The 17110-nt window shown below is 40.6% G+C and overlaps 1 protein-coding gene across 6 annotated transcripts in view; it reads left to right on the forward strand.

The window, feature by feature from the left end:
- The window catches only part of ccdc88ab (coiled-coil domain containing 88Ab), a 61587-nt gene that overhangs the window by 20128 nt on the left and 24349 nt on the right, over nt 1-17110 (forward strand). For all 6 annotated transcript variants that reach the window (XR_012772552.1, XR_012772553.1, XM_075479484.1 and 3 more), the window contains exons 4-8: nt 6336-6405; nt 12884-12942; nt 13755-13838; nt 13958-14098; nt 14723-14895. Coding sequence is in view for 4 of the 6 variants with exons in the window: in XM_075479484.1 (XP_075335599.1) it covers nt 6336-6405; nt 12884-12942; nt 13755-13838; nt 13958-14098; nt 14723-14895 (527 nt within the window). In the remaining 2 variants the exon portion in view is untranslated. The remainder of the gene's footprint in view (nt 1-6335; nt 6406-12883; nt 12943-13754; nt 13839-13957; nt 14099-14722; nt 14896-17110) is intronic.

The following is a 17110-nucleotide window of genomic DNA, read 5'->3' on the forward strand; positions in this document are numbered from 1 at the left end:
CTGCTGATGCAAAAAAAAGAGAACTTCCTCTTAAAGTTAGAAGAATTGTGAAGAGGTTTGAACTGAAAAGAACATTTTTGTAACCTATAGTTTAATGCAACACATTTAGCTTAGCGTCATCTCGGCTCGCAAACAACAAGTAAGAATTGATAAAACTTTAACAGAAATAATCGGTAGTTAATAAGCATCGATTTGAAGATTTTAACTTTTTCAGCCAGTATGAAGCAGAGCCCTGGGGTGATGGGGTAATGTTGGAGGGGTCAGATTTCCCCAGCCCACCTGCCTCCACCTTTGAGACAAGCAGTGGGATCAACCAGTCCACTCGTTCTGCCTCAGGGCTCTGTTGTAAAAAGCACTTTAGCTGATAGATATCAGCAAAGAACAAAAGAAACGGGGTACTAATGACGCTTTTCCTCCTCCTCCTCGTGTAAGAGATGATCAGTCCATCTGGCCAGCAGTGGACCCCCGACTGGTGTTCTTTTCAGGACAGTTTTTATTACCAAGAATTGTTTTTACCCCCCCTTTATTATTGTCAAACTTAGTTGTTATATGTACATTTGCTTTAAATTTAGATTTGCATCTACTTTGTTTCTTTCACAAGTTAGAAGCTTTCTTATTATTCCCAGTTAAGAACATATTACTTTGTCAATAAAATCGTTCTTTTGATTCTTCATTTGAGTTTGAGTTCTTCATCTTTGTTGAATAAACTCTAGATTGGCTGTCTTTAGCCAGCAGGTAGTTTACTCACCATCAGATCATTGTGGTTCTCTTTTTAAAGCATTAGTCATGTGTCCTGGAAGTGACTCGACTGATGCTGCTTTGCTACTTGAACCGCTGTGCACAAACCCTTTTTTTTTTAATTTTTTTGCATTGATTTAGTTCATGGGGATGTTGTGAGATTGCTTTGTGTGTGTGTGTGTGTGTTTAGTCAGTGAAAGCAGAAGAAAGCTCCTTCCCATCGCTGGTGGAAATAACCTCTTTGAGCTCATAATCTCGATTGCAATCTCAAACTGCAATTTTTCACCAGTAGAGAAGTCCGTAGAGGGCAGGAGAGCTTATGTCTGTGAACAATTCCTGTAACATGTGCATCAGGCTCTCTAGCATGGGGAGAATAAACCCATCTCCCCGTTTCTATGGTAACGCTCAATGTCTGCAGAATGGGTGTGATTCAGGCTTTCAGGGTTCAGGCAGCATGTGCACACACACTTGGTTGTAGCACAATTAGTCTCCTGTTAAAGCTTTGCTGGTAGCGGAACTTGGGCTTGGGTGGAGAGATGGAAAAGAGTTATAGGGAGGTGTGTGAGCGGTGTGTGTTTAACAGACAGTGCTCCTGTTTGACAGAAACATGGCTGCCTTGTAATCTTTGCACTGGCATCACTTCAACATAAACCTGTACACATACTGTACATGCCTGCCTACGGTAACATTTATCATAACATGGCCCTTGGCATGTATTACATTTGCACTTCTGTGTGTACGCCTGAGTGTGTGAGCATCATCTTCCAGACTACTGAGAAATGAGCTGAATGTTGCCTCTTTTGTCAGCAGACGTCCATTCAGTCTCATTTAGCTTTAGTCAGTAGAGCAGGATGCAGGGCTCAGAATGATTTAGGTGTCACATGCCTTACAATCTCTTAAGTATATTGACATCAAGGGTACCCGAGAAAAGTCTTATTGGAGGAAATGTCTTAGCAGCATGGGGGCTGACACAGATCAATATGTTTTTTAAGTAGGCATATGTATGGGTCCTTAACAGGCCTGCAGAGCTGACTTTGGAGATGATGTAGCTCTGCTCACATGATACACACTTGTTTTGCACGGTCTGTACACGCAAGCAAAATAAACAGTGAATAGATCCAAAGTATTTAGTTGGAGACAGCAGAAAGAGTCGTGGAAAGCCCCCTTTAACCAGCACTTCATTCAATCAGTCTGTCTAAATATCGCTGTGGGATGGAAGAGGAGCCAGTGTTGAGAAGTCTTGAATCCTGCTGGAATCAATAATACAGCAGTGTAGTGTCAGGGTAGGGGGATGGGGGAGTGGAGACATGAGGAGGATGAGGCAGATCAGTCCTATATGCCTGGAGTGAGAAGTGATGGAATTGAAACTGCAAATCTTTCTTTTATTTCTTCCCATTTGTTTTCATTATTCTTCCTTTTATTTCTCTCCATCACACGCCCCCTTTCACTTTCTCTGAATATTGTTTTTAATTTTCTGATAAACTAAATGAGTTGCTGTTCCACGTTTCTCTTGTGTGAGATGGACATGATTAGATGGATAGGATATTAGAGCCAAGGACATTTCTGCTGTCACACCCTCAGTAGAGCGATAAAAGCTTTCTTTTTTAATGCTTTGAGTGTGTGTTAATGTGCCAACCTCCCAGTGTTCGTCACACATTGCCATGACATGCTTGGTGTGATGGTTACTAGTGTCATTCCTGCTGTGTAGACCATGTTTTATGTAGGAAAGCTAAGCCATTGCCAGCTAATCTTAGTGGTGTAATGGGCTACTGTAGTTCAGCTTTGTTATTAACCTCCAGCTTCCCCTTTAAACATGTTTTTACCCACATCCCTCAACAGTACAGACCATTTGATTAGCATCATATTTAAGATGCTACACAGGGATTACAGACATTGTCCTCTTGAATCAACATGATGTAAATACAGTTGGTTGGATTTTCTTTTTTTATGTGTCAGTTCATTCCTCGGTTTTTAAGCAGCCAGAACCCTATGGTGTGATTTAGTTTACCTCTATGCGGTCTGAAATATAAACCTTCTCCTATTAGGACTCTGTTTGATCTGGATTTGAGACATACAGCTGCAACAGTGCTGTAGTCTGCAGGAGAGACATGTCAGTGTTGGCAAAGAAGATCTACCAGGGACAAAGTCAGGATCAGCTTTGTTCTGCTGCTGTCTGTCTTTTAGAACATGGGAAGTCAGATGCAGAACACTTTTTGAATATGAAATTGAAAACATTCAAAGCTCATGGTGTCATGTTTTGTTTTATTTATTTTTTCATAAAGATCAATCTCAACACCCCAGCAGATCAGACGAATGGAGTTTTTTGGACTCTTGAATAGGGAAGTTACATATAGGAAGGAACAAACTAGCCTTAAATAGGTACAGCGTTGCACTAGAGTCCACTGTTTAGATCATTAGTTTGTAAATGATTTTAACTAGAAAGGAGAAACGGTTTGAAATTGATTATTTTGACACGGAGGGAGAGTTGATTAAGCATTATGGTAAAGCTTTACTCTGTGAGTCATGCAGCTCTATGAAACCGATTTCTCACTCTGTGACAGATATCCATGGATTGTGGGTATTTTGTGATCAGCTTTCGTTGTCTTTATGTTTAGCTGTTGACAGAAAGCACAGCTTGTTAGAACTTGCACTGCAAACACATGCTGCTGCTGAAAGGGACAGGTGTGGGTGTGAATCGTGGGTAGTAGTGCTCCGAAGTGAGACAACTGGGAGGAGAAGTGGGTTTCGTGTGTGTGCTTTTGTCAAGCTTGTGATCCAGGTTGACCTCCCTTTTTCTCTATTTTTAAGTTATACTAAAAGTAATACATACAGCAACTAGCCACTGTTGTTTAATAAAACAAAACAAAGGAATCAGACCGCTAACTTGCTTTTTCTCTCTGAGTGCTGAAAAGATAATACAGGACACCACCCAAAGTACCCCAAAGCTTCACAGAGTGACTGTCGGCTTCATAGTTTCCTTTGATGCAGATATTTGTTTCTTGATTGGTTTAGCCCAAAGCGGCTGTCATGACTTCATGGTCAGCTGGCTGCCAGGCACACAAAATGACTCTCTGTGAGACACCAACTGTGGCTGTCTGTGCTCGGCTGATTATTCTGTCTAACGCTTCTTGAGTCAATCTGTCTCAGTCTTCAGACAGAATGGTTGCTTGGTCATATCAGCCTGAAAGTGCAGGATTTTAGTCATCGTTATAGTCAGGATTATCCTTAATCATCATTACTATTGGCTTCTTTTTTGGCATCCCCTTTATTGTTTTTAATATTTTCACAATCCATTCATAAAATTCTGAAATAAATGAATAATCTTATTAATAGGTCATGTGTTACAGTACCGAGACATTACTTGAATTGAAGAAGTTTTTTGTTGGGAGATTATTTCAAGTATGCTATCACAATAGCCTGCCTCCTTGTATGCTCTATTGAAAAGTGTCAGAGAGACCAAGCAACTGGGGTGATTGCTCATATCATCTCTGAGAAGAAACCATGGCAACCATGTTCCTAACCTATTAACTGTGAAGGATCTTTTCTGTTATCCAATCTGTGACATTCACCTCGGGTCATAGAGGTCTGTAAACATCAGAAATGAAGCTTGGACTTGTCTACCACAGTTGTTTTTGCAGTGAAGCGAGTCTTATAGGGGGTCACATCATTTTTAAAGTATCAGTATCTCACATAATGACATATTGATACTTTGAATATAAAAGGTTACTACAAAAATAAGGAGTGAAATGGAATCCATCTTGATCCAGCTCCTCATCTGTCTCTCAGACTGCTCTGTTATCTGCTTGAAAGCAGATGTTTGGGATTCACACGGTATCCATCACCCCATGCTCTACGTTATGTTTTGTAAACCGGTCTCTTTATGTCTCTGCATCAAATCAGACCTCCAATAAAGGTTTAGACGAATACAGGCTCATAGCTGAGTCTGCTGCAAACTTCTGATAAGGAGTATCTTAAGGAAGAAAAGTAAGGAACTACATGAGTTTGAATTAAAACTTGAATACAACTGAGGTGTGAGAAAGTTTAACCGTGTACTTGCAGTAGAACATCTAGTCATGCTTTAGCCCTGCATTTCTCTAGTTTTTTTTTTAGGTATATTGGATTGAAGGACATGTATAGGAGGTTTTCTTGGGTATGTAATTTCAGATTAATCGGCTCTCGATAAACTTTGTTGGCTTGTTGTTTTGAGAATGTATGGAAGCAGCACACATGGCTGGTTCTGTTTCTGCCTGACCAAAACCACCAACTGCACATCTCCCTTACCTCCATGATGAGGTAATGCAATATGTATAGGACAGATGGTTGCTTCATGAGGTAGACATCTCGAAAACCCCTCACTTATATAAGCCTCTTTGTCATACTTCAGCATTAACCCGCACAGAACAGTTGAACTGTCAGGTCATTTGAGTTGAAGCTGCTCTGTGCCATCAGGTATGCATGAAATACTCAAGGTAGCAGACCTTCATGTCCCTTCTGCTTAAAGAAAGCAGACCTACTTCTTAACACAACTCTAGTTTAGATTCGATTTATACTGCTTTAAAGGTGAGGACAACAAAGTCTTTGTGTCATGATATATAGCTCATCTTACTACCAAACTACTGGCATGTACCTTATTGACTGTATTAGATTTAGCATCATGTTAATTGGCTCTACTTTTAATCAGTGAAGACGCACATTGGCAAAGATTAGGCTTCATATTTATGTAAAGACAGGAAATGGTGATGCCACTTTGTGCCATAATTTGATACAGCTTTACTAAAACCAAGACATGACAAGTAATTTAGTCCTGCCCATCACCACCGGCTTTGTCAGTGCGCACACATACACGCATTGTTTGTGTCTGCATGATGGTTGTAAGTTGAAGCCTACAGTTTCATTTTGGTTTGCTTGATTGACACGTGAATGGAAGGAGCCCTGTGGTGTAACCCACACCAGCAGTTTAACCCACAGCGTCACTTGCTTAATCACATAAACACACACACACACACACACACACACACACACACACACACATACAATAACCGCTATTGCACTCCATCATTATTTCAAGATTCAAGACTAGATTCGGCTTATTCTCTTTTTTGTTGTCTATGATATAACTTTTATTATATCATGTGTGCTTACTGTTTGCTGCTGCATCAGGAGAGTTAAAAAGTACTTTGGTTGATTGAGATTATCCATTTGCACAATTACAGGACTGTACCAGCACATTAGAATGCTTGTAGCTAGCTTTGTAGACATAACCACATTCATCAAATTTTTTTCCCACTTTGTGGGATTAGTAATTTTAATTTTAAGATTTCATCCACTTTGTAACATCATTAAAATGTTGAGCTTAGACCGGTCAGACACTCTCACTGCATGTGAGATAGGAAATTACATTGGTCTGTTGAGGATCATGATTTCAGTATTTGTATTATTGCTCTATATACTGATTGGCTGCAGTTGATCTTAAAAGCTATTGGATTGACAGCAAAATTCAACTATTAAGTTTCACGTTCATAATTAATTTGAGCTATGAAATCTTTGCCAGTGTTCTCTCCCTTCCTTACTCTCCCTCTATTTGATTTCTTCTGCAGGAGAGTCTCCAGCAGCTGGTGATGATGCCTTTACCAAATGTGTTGGTGCTGGGCCGAAACCCTCTTTCTGGTAAGCGACAGTGATAAATAGTACAACTACATCATTACGTAGACTCACACTTTGAACAGAGCTTTTTGCAGAACGTTCTTCTTTAAATCAGAATGTAACTGTAGACTTGTTTTAATTAGCCAGTGCTTTGATTTTTCTTGTGACGTTCTCTTTGGATGTAGATTTAATTTTGCAGTCTCCATGTGCTACATATGAGCAGTTTGTTCAGAAGTCATGGCATTAGAAATTGGACTCGATGGCAGAAATAATGGGAACTAAATGGGGGAAAAAAGACTGATTTTTATTGTTGAGGTGATTACTGTATTGGTTTTAGGTGCAATACCAAGGTTGTCTTTGTAAGAGTTGATGTAAACTTTGTAAATCATCATGTTCACCCATAAGTGAAATTGCCGCAGGCCACATCTGTGGAGCTCTATTACCCAAAGTGTTAAATTCATTCGACCATTTTGCGGCAAAACTTTGACCTACTGAACGCAGCCATGCTATTTGATATGTTTGAGCGGCATTAAAGCAACAGTGGTGCAGTGTCAAGTGTGTCATGAAAACAATTTTGAACAGCTTGACCCACGCAGCCCCACGTGATACTTGATATCCCAATATAAAGCCACTGAGGAGAATATTACTAATATAGGGCTACCCAGAAACCAGCAGTCTCAATTTAAAGCAAAAGTCAACTATTTGTTGCACATTTTTTATATATATATTTGGAGTTTTCCCCTTACACGTTGGCATCATGCAGCGCTTTGATTCATCTCATCCCACCCTTTCTTTCTCATGCGTACACACATTACAACCAACATCAAATCAATACGCGGTCATGCACGGAGGAAATGATTGTTGCATTACTGTCTCGCCGGCTAGATTTACCAACTTTGAGACTTTTTTCAGACCCTTTTAGGAGCATATGTGAGTGAGAAAGAGGAAAATTGAGGTTTTCGCCCCCACCACGTATTTGGCTAGCATGACAGGCTGCGCAAACAGCGCAATCGCCGCACAGGGAGCGCCGATTTGCACCAGTCTGTGTCCTACTGTCAGTATTTGACAACCTCTAGCAATGGGATTGCGCTTCAAATGCCCCGGAGTTCCCCTTTAATCCGATTCCAATCCAATAACAGCTGAAAATGTAATTATATGTAAAAATTAACAACAAAGTACCGACACCAACCCCACCTCACAATTAACTGATCAATGAAAATGATAGATGGATAGACGACTTTATTAATCCCTTTGGGAGGTTCCCTCAGGGAAATTGAAAATGGCTAAGATTTTTGATTAAGATTTTTATCGACTACCGCTTAGTCAACTTTTAGGGGTCAGTCCTAAAGTGAACTAGAAGCAGGTATTCAGTCATGATCGAGCCGATTTAGAATGAAGTTTAGAAAAATTTGTGTTTTCCATTACATGTAGATCAGCAGAACCATCCACACAAAGGTTCATTGCCTCTGTGAACATCACGCAATCATCAGCTCTTCAAAGTTAATTGTTTCCAGACTGCGCTCACAGACTTTGTTGAAAGATGTCTGTACCTCCTTAAGCAAATGAAACGGCCTCTTAATCCCTGTCCTCCCTCGGCAGGCTTTATCACACTTTCATCACAACCATCGCTGTTATTTTTGGGGTTTTCAACACTTTCCAATGGCTCCAGTTAGCTCTTGTTCATTTATCCCTTACAACTAGAAAAGTAAATACATGAACAATGAAGACTGCTGGGAATGCACACACACACACACACATTTGTATGAACTAATCATCAGTACTATATTTTAGATCTCTTGTGCATCTTTTTCTTGTAGTTTTATTAAATCCTCTCGGTGCTGCTCCCCCCCCCCCCCCCATAACTCTGTCCAGTCATTGCGAAGCCGAGAAGGAAACCTTCGTGGACAGATCTCACAAAATATTAAGAACATTATAGTTGGTCAGTGCAGACGACAGGGCAAGCTAGCTCCAGGCAGGTGGAGCTGAGTGGACAGAAGCCATGAGACAGCATTCTTCAGCATTCTGTTTTGCCCTTTACCCTCTAGCTTGTCAGATAATCGGCCAGTCAGACCTGCAGTGGACAGGGAGTGTGGCTCACTGGTTCAGTGGCTGCCAGCTGAAAGTCATCATCCATGTGGATTTTATTATGTTCCCATTTGGGGGTAGGGGACAACTCTGCATGTGTGTGAGTGCATGCGTGTGTACGTTTAGTTGGCAAATGGGGGAGGGGTGTCCTCACAACAGTGAACAGAATGAATGCACTGTATTACCCCCCCAGGCTCTGAGCCAGCTTAGTCTGCTTTCCATAAGCGTGCACAGTGGGGTGCACAGGCGTATATCTCTTCTACATGCTAGTATTGCTTTGTCAGTATAGTTGTATGCACATGTCAGAACACACACGTACACCATGTGCCACATTTAAGTCAGTCTTATATCCTGTGTATTATCAGCTGGGATCTGGTTTAATCTTCTGAAACTTTCCTCTTAAAATATTTTTATGGCTCCCAACACTGATCGCTGTTATGCCAACAAATCTGTAGTCTCGAACTCATATAATTTGAAAGTTTGCTATTGTATTCACCGGGCTTACAATAAAAAACACAGCAATAGTTATTTGGCAAATGACTAAAAAGTGTAAAGTCCTCTCTCCGCATCTGCTAACAGAATTTCAGATCAAAAAATATCTTTGTTAATATAAATAGTCTTAATTGAATGGATACGGCATAAGATATGGAGGACAAAAGTATAATTTTAACATGTGCTTCTTAATATGCAGGAATCCATGGAGTAGTAAGAACATGGGAGACAACTGTTGGGAAGGGACAGCTGACAGGAGGTTCAGGAGCTTAGTTTGCATCAGTGTTCCTTGTGAATGTTTTAGCCTTTCTGCAGCCTGTTTTAACTGTTTAAATGTGCATCATCTTTAAAAGAAACAACATGATAGAAAATGACTTACATTATTTAGTCATAAATAGTTCTGTGCTTCCTGTATGAAGGCAGTTTGGGTCATGTGCTTTCCCGACACTGACATCAGCCTGAGGCGGGTTTTGATGGCACTGTGTCTGGTCTTACAAAGCACAAATGTCCTAAAATAACCTGAAAGTATTCAGCCAACTCTGTCCCCTTTTCCTGTGAGAGTGGCAGAATGTGCTCTGGCATGCTGTCAGCACAATATCAGGTTGCATGTACCAGCTTCATCACTGACAAAGACGTTATCAGGTCCTGAATGCATTTAGTCATCATCGTTTGGCAATAGATTGAACACTTGAACATGCACATTTTTTTTTTCTCTGCTCATTCAATCACATCCTCACATAGAGACCAACAATGGCATTTCAGGGCAAAGGGTTAGTCACTGTCCTTCTGACCTCTTGTTTCCTGCCATGAGGATAAAAGAGGGCAGGGAGGAAAGGAGGTGAAAAAGGAAGCTTAGATGTGCGACTTCAGATGCTTGCACTGGTGGTGCAGATGATTTGTAACAATGTTAAAGGAAGGAAGGAAGGATGGGTGGATGTGTGTTGCATGGAATACGTGGATGGATAAAGTGAGTGTATAAAATGGGGGGATGGACAAAAGATGAGGCCAGCAAAGAAAAGGGTGGCACCTCCTTTGAGCCTCCTTCCTGCGGCTGGAGGGAGACTCTTTCTTTCTATTTACAGCGTTTCCTCCTTGCCTTGTTCTTGCTCTGCTTCTATATTCTTCCTTTTTTTTCATCTCTCCCTCTTACCGCTGCTCCCTCTTGTTCTTCCACTTTAGAACTCTTCCTCTCTCGCCATATGAATTATTTATCCTGAGGTTCCTTATCTTTCCAAGGTTGCTCCATTAGATTTGCTGAGCTAAATCCCTTTCCTGACTAGAGTGGGTTCTTATGGCTTTAATAGAGTATTGTTAAGCTATGCAGTCTACAGAATTAAGTTTTTGACTGCCACCACCCTTTAAGGTTTAAATCCGCTCATATTCTGTTATATGGGTTGTATTTTACATCCTGAATATAGGCGCTGAGGAATTGAATAGGACTCTTTTTAAAAAAAAAAAATCTTTCTTCATTATTGACAGACACTGACCAAGCACTCTTAAGCCTTAAATGACTTGCTGTATTATTTGGTTGAGCACATCTTTTCAGCGATTAGATGTTATCCAATTAAAAATCAGTGGAAGTAAGCCTGCACAAGCTCTCCCTACCACTCGCTTTAGGTATGTAATGCGAAAAGTGAGTATATGTTATGCCATTACTTTAAATTTTTTGGTGCTTTAACCATGTGATCGCTCAACCATTTTATATTAAAAAAAAGACTTCAGTGAAATTCTAAAAAAGCAATCAAACCTTTTTCTTTGCTTTACATTAAAACACTGGAAAATGACAGATAACTGGTGTCCTTGGTCTGTTTGAATATTTTCTATAGATACTTGGGATTATAATCTGTATCAAGTAATACATTTTTTTTCTTGAAGGTAAAGGTTTGCTCAAAAATGCATAGATTACATGACCATATTTGCTATAAGTCTTCATTTTAGCATCCCAGTTAACACCCTAGGCACGCTGTCTGCAGCTACCTGATACAAACACTCCTCTGCATTTGTATAGTGACAAGTTCAAACCTTAGCTTACTTTCCCACCTCCACACATCTCGCCACTCATGACTAAAGTCTGATGAGCCCATTACATCTGACCATGACTGTTCCTCTGACCATATTTCTAACCGGCTGCAGTGCAGAAGCCAGTGATGTTTTGAGCTCATGTTTTCCTTTCATTTGTTTAGCTGTGGCGTCTTACCCAAGAGCTGGAAAGCCTCCCTTTGAACCAAAGAAAAACAAAAGGGAAATCTTTTCTTGGCGCCAGTACAGCACAAATGCAATTACAACTAAATTTTTGTGCAGAAATATTTAGATATTCAGCAGTCTTTGAGAGTATATCAACAGCAAAGTAATGAGCAGAACAGAAAGGCTGCTGCAAAGTTCCAGGTTTCTATCAGAAACAACCTCAAAACAAAAGACATTTCCATTCATAGAGGGTGGTTCAACAGCAGATTTCTCTCCATTTTTCCGTTGATGAATTGTTTACTTCCAGTATCAGTTGTTGTGGGTATAATGATTTCCCTCTTAAAAGATGATAATTCAGCCTGTTGCATTTTAACAACACAGAGGTATGCGGTTCACAATAACACATTGACTTTTTCTATTGATTCAGGACAAAATAGTGGAGAGAAATTGATTAAATTGTGTGAAGGATTCTGTCAAATAGATGGATGCACCCTATCAATGTGAGACATTCTTTTGGCAAATTAAATAATCCTGAAAGAACAACAGTGTTTTTGTTGCTCCTTAAATTGATTCTTTACACAGACTGGAAAGATTTTTTTTTCCCAGATGTTCTGTTATTTCCAATACAGCTGGAATGCTGTTAATCTTGTTCAAATCTCATTCTGACGGCCTAGAAAAACTAAAGCCATATACAAGAATTGTCATTTTATGTTTTGTTTTTTATTTGGTAAAGTAGCAATTCCTGCTCTGATGATTGGCCCATCAAACCGAGAGGCCACCCCCCACACATAAAACAAGCTGTCACTAATCTGGATTTATTGTTATTAGAGCTGGACAGTGTTAGCAGTCACTGCTCCCCGGGCCACACGATGAGCTGGCTTATCACACTCACGCACACCCTGACTCAAGTAGAGAAAACGCTCAGTCCTCGTCCACACACTGACAAAGATGCACATACATTACTGTACCCTAAATACTATACCACTTAGTCAGTGTAATACGTGCACACATAAACACACACCACCTGGTTTGCTGTTGTTCAGCCCCAAATCCCCCAGATGAGCTCAGGCCTGTTGAGCAGGCAGACAGCTGTTTATGGGTTTCTGCAGTTTGACAATATGTCCCGACATGTGCGAGAGCACTGAAGTTCATCCTCCCCGCCAGCTACACTGAGGAAAACATTGTGGAGCTGAAACTAGAGGAGGGGATTTATAAGAGGAAATTGTAACAGCCTAAGAATTTAGCTAATTGGAAGTAAATGTGTGGGGGGGGGGAGGAGAATTTATTCCTGCCTTAACAGGCAAAGCTGGTATTCCAACTACGACCTGCTAAATCGAGATTTTCTCATGCAGATATAAAAGATTTTTAGAGGAGTGATACCACATTTGCCCTGGAAATACGTGTCCTAGATTGTTTTATAGCTGTAGCCGAAAAGGGACTATCTTGTTGTTTAAAAAATGCATCAGAAAGGCCCCATATATTAGTTATTTCCCTTTCATTCAGTTTGTTTGAGTGGACGAGGTTGAATACTTCCACAAAAGAAGGAAAAAACATCAGTAGGCTTAGTTCAGCTTTACAAACCGCAAAAGCTGACTCAACAGAATGCCAGAGGAATCAGGCCTCGCTCATCATTGATACTATCTTTTTGTTGTTTGAGATATTTAGTCGTTTTCTTGTAGCAGTAATTTTGTTAGTAATCTCTGTTTTTAATTTTTTTTTTTTTTTTTTTTATCCCCTTCAGAACAAGGACTTGAGGAGATGAAAAAACTGCTGCTGCTACTACTAGGCTGTGCTGTCCAGGTGAGACCACACTTACGTCTCAGGTTTGAACTTTTAATTCCCTTTAACTTCAGGCTGAATGCAGAAGGGCTCAGCTAGTTCAGAACTCCTCTGGCACGTATGATGAGCCAACCTTCAAGATTTCTTCAATCAAACTCATGATTTATGGTATTTTGTAAAAGTTTAACATAGATAAATTTTGATACAAATAACCACATAGCCAAAAATCTGAATTCAGAAGAAGTCTTCGTTTAGCTCAGCCATCGTTAATCTCTTTGTTCCCATCGATGAATAAATGGCATCAAACACTTTTTTCCCCCTCTCTTATGATTAAGCCCACATTTCATATTTAAATGTGTTTCCGGCAAGACTTTTCATCAACTATGTTGTTTTCCAAAATGATTCCATAGCTGGATCGGGGCGCATGAATTCATCTCATTACTGTGCCTTCAGCAACTCTGCAGTCCATAAAACAAACTCTGCAACATTTTGCAGTAAAGCTACTTATATCTTTAGTGAATTGTCCCTTTTTTTTTTTTTTTTTTTTTTTTATTGTAATCTCATCTTCTGCCTGCAAGTGAGGGAAATTATTTTTGTCTGACCCAAAAGATAATCTTTCTTTTTAAGACGTGACTACATTCCTACATACAGCTTCTGCGTCCTGGAAACCTCTTTATCAGATCAGCTACTTGCACTTTTGATCTACAAACCTCCTCTTGACCCTGAACCTCCTAACCCCTTAAGATCTCAAAAAATACTCCCACTTTCCCTCTACATATTAAAGAGTCGTAGATTTAACTGCAACCCCTACTTCCTGACACATCTATTTACAGTGCGAGAAGAAGGAAGAGTACATTGAGCGTATCCAGACTCTGGATTTTGACACCAAAGCTGCCATAGCATCACACATCCAAGAGGTAATTTTTTTTTTGCTGTAGTAAACAAAACTGATTTGTTGTAATTCTCGACTGGTGAATAGTAAACTGTATGTCACTGAGACCAAATTTTATTGATGATATAATTGACTGTATTTTAGGTGACTCATAACCAGGAGAATGTGGTGGACCTACAGTGGGTGGAAACTGGAGAAATGCCTCCCGAGGACCTGGACAGCCTCTCTAGAAACCTGGCTTTTCACCTCAAACGGCTGGTGGATGAAAGGGACACGCAGCTGGAGGTAATAACACACAGTATACCCAGCTTTATTAAGCCACTCGCGTGTGTGCTTTTATATTGATCTTTTCATGTATTTAGGTGGAGATTTGCAAATGAGAGTCATGAGCTGTTTTTAGCTGGGTTGTGTGGAAACTTTAGCTTTTTTTGTTGTTACCACAAGAGAGCAGCTTCAGGAAGGAAGGGTTGAAACGGTTAACTGTCATGGATGGGAGGGCGTGTGTTTATGTGCGTTGTACTTAGACTATATGCGTCATTAAATGAGTTTCCAACCCATGGGGTGCAGATCCCCATTACTGATATGGCTGATTTTGGTGTGTGTGGTAGTGGGGGGTTCTAAAAGCCTCCAGATTATCATTGAGTAGTCCAGCCGCTCTCAATTAAAATCCCATTTCCTGTCGAGGGCAATGGATCAAAATAGGCAGTGTGGGGCTCTGTGTACCTTTTTATCCTAATGCCTGTATTCTGCCTATAGGTGATGGGACTGCTTTGCTTAAATCTGTGGAGCTTCTGTCTTTGCTTTCAAGTTAATTCTTGTCCAATCCTTGAATCCCAGCCTGATCCAGCTCAAGTGTGACAGTTTACCGTTGCCTTTCATTTCATTCTTTGTTTCCCTGCTGCCATCCAGACTATTGTGGAGCTTACCCAAGAGAGAGACTGCGTGCAGCTGTCTCCGCTGGCTCCCTGTGCGACCCAGTCTCCCAGTGACTCCCCCAGTATGAGGAGGACCGAAAGCCGACAGCACCTCTCTGTGGAGTTGGCTGATGCCAAGGCCAAAATCAGACGCCTTCGGCAGGAACTGTGAGTGTCACCGCATTATCAGCCAGATCAGCAATTACTTAAATTGGGAAAAAGAAATGGGAAATAAACTGGAACTGGTAACTGAGGCTGCGGCTACACGAAAACGTTTTTCACTGTAAACGATACTTTTTCTTATCGTTTCGCTGTCGCGGCCACACGGAGCCGGCGTTCCCACTACCCCAAAACGATAGTTTTTGAAAACGGGTTCCAGAGTGGGGAAAGTTTGAAAACGGCCTCGTTTCGTTTCCATTGTTACAGCTAAAACGTTTTTGCGTCAGTCACACGTTGACGCTGTGAGCCCATTTTAACACTTCTCTATTGTCTCACAGCGTGGCGTGACACAGTGGCGTGTGTACTGCATCGTTTCATCGTTTTCGTCTGGACCAGCAGCGCGTTTCCGTGTGGTCGCAAGAATTTTCGTACCCGTTTTCAAAAAAAACCTCGTTTCGTTTTCGTGTAGCCGTAGCCTGAGAAGATGAGATGTTGCTGGGTCATAGAGGTCTTTCATGTGCTCCTGTTTCATCTGGGTTTAAGGATTCTTATTTTGAGATCAAACTTTGTCATAGAAAACTCCCATTTTCCTCTTTCTTCACATCCTTTTGACATCACTGTCATTCTCTCGTATTCAACAGGTTGTTGCTCGTTATAAATAACTGTTCTGGCACAATCCTCTTGACTTTACTGCAATGAAACCTTTCTCTCACAAAAGAAAACCCTGCTCTGCCAAGCTTTAAAGAGGCCTGTTAAATTCTGCTTATGAATAATAGAACTTCCTTTTTAAAGTGCCAGATGAATACTTAATGGCCAACTCAGATCAGTTTGAAGGGAACGCAGACCTTCTGACCTTTTTGCTTCTCTTTTGAGAGGAAAGAACTTCAGTGTTGCAAAAGTATATTCTCTTAACCTACCAGACTGGTTGGCGTCTTGAAGTTGGTGTTGAAATGCTTTTACGGGAATTGTTTTGTTCCGGGAAGGTTCGTTTTCAAGATTATGTGCCTGCTGAAGTTATAATGTGCGTTAGAGATCAATGATGGTCTGTGTCAGGTTGGGTAACATGCAGGTCTACTTCAGCAGGTTTAGCAGCACACTTGACTGGATCTGGTTTCCAAACTGGAGGTCCCCCCCATCACCTTAGTAGCATTTGAATAACGCATCATATGCTTTACCTAAATTGCAATTTACTCAAATCTATCTTAAACAAAACAAACAAAGAAAACCGACTTGTTCTTTCCAAATGTCTGTCTATGTTACTTCTTTCAAAAGAAAGTGAAAGATAATGTAAAAACTGTTCATGTTGCTGTCAATCTCTGTATTATTTAGTAGATAAACAATGTGAGAATAACCAGTTCCAAAAAGAGTGGAACATTTTTATTTCAGCGGTGGGTTTTAGTGATTTTGAAAATGCCATGGGTAGTATTTCTGTGCTGCTGGGTCATTCTGTCCCTGTATTTAGCGGGACATTATATTTTTCGCCTTTCGTCAAAACAATGATCTGTATGAGGGCCTAAATCATGGCTCTTTCACAATTGAGTCAAAAGGGAGTGCAGTTCACCCTCTGTGTGGTCACATGAAGAATGAGAAGTTTTGACTTGAGTTGAGACTCAAAGTGAGGGCTTATGTGTAGAAAAGGATTGGCAATTATCACGGCTGACATAATGTTCTGCGTTATGATTGCTTCTTCGGTAAATAAAGAGGACTTCAAAACAGCAACCGTCAAGAAAATGAGTTATTCAGTTTGTTGGTTGTTATGGTAATTGTTGACTTGCTGCTGTGGAAAGTTATTGTCATGTGATGTGGTGGACAACAAACAAAAAAAGCCTCTAAGTCTGTCTACATTTATGTAGTTGGGTCACGTGACTGCTGTGTGTTTTAAGGCGGAGTAGGAGCGTGTTTGTTGTGACTGCCTGTTCATGCACAGATACTGTCTCTGCATTCAAATGTGGATCTGTGTGTCTGCTGTGTGGTCTGGTCCTTGTGTGTCTGAGAGACACCGGGGGGGTCAGTTGGGGGTGGGTTATGGCCCACTGTTTCCACAGTGGTCTGTTTGTTAATGTTTCTATTAAAGAAACTGTGACTTCTCTCTTTTTGTTTTTTGTTCTCCCCTTTTAAAGCTGAGACACACTGAGTTTATTCCTTTGAAAGACATTTTGAGTCACGTTAAAGTCAGTGAAGCTTTAACGAATTTTGTGCTATTTATTTACTCCTAAAAATTAAG

This window comes from Odontesthes bonariensis, chromosome 2 (genome assembly GCF_027942865.1).
Source record: "Odontesthes bonariensis isolate fOdoBon6 chromosome 2, fOdoBon6.hap1, whole genome shotgun sequence".
NCBI lineage: Eukaryota > Metazoa > Chordata > Actinopteri > Atheriniformes > Atherinopsidae > Odontesthes > Odontesthes bonariensis.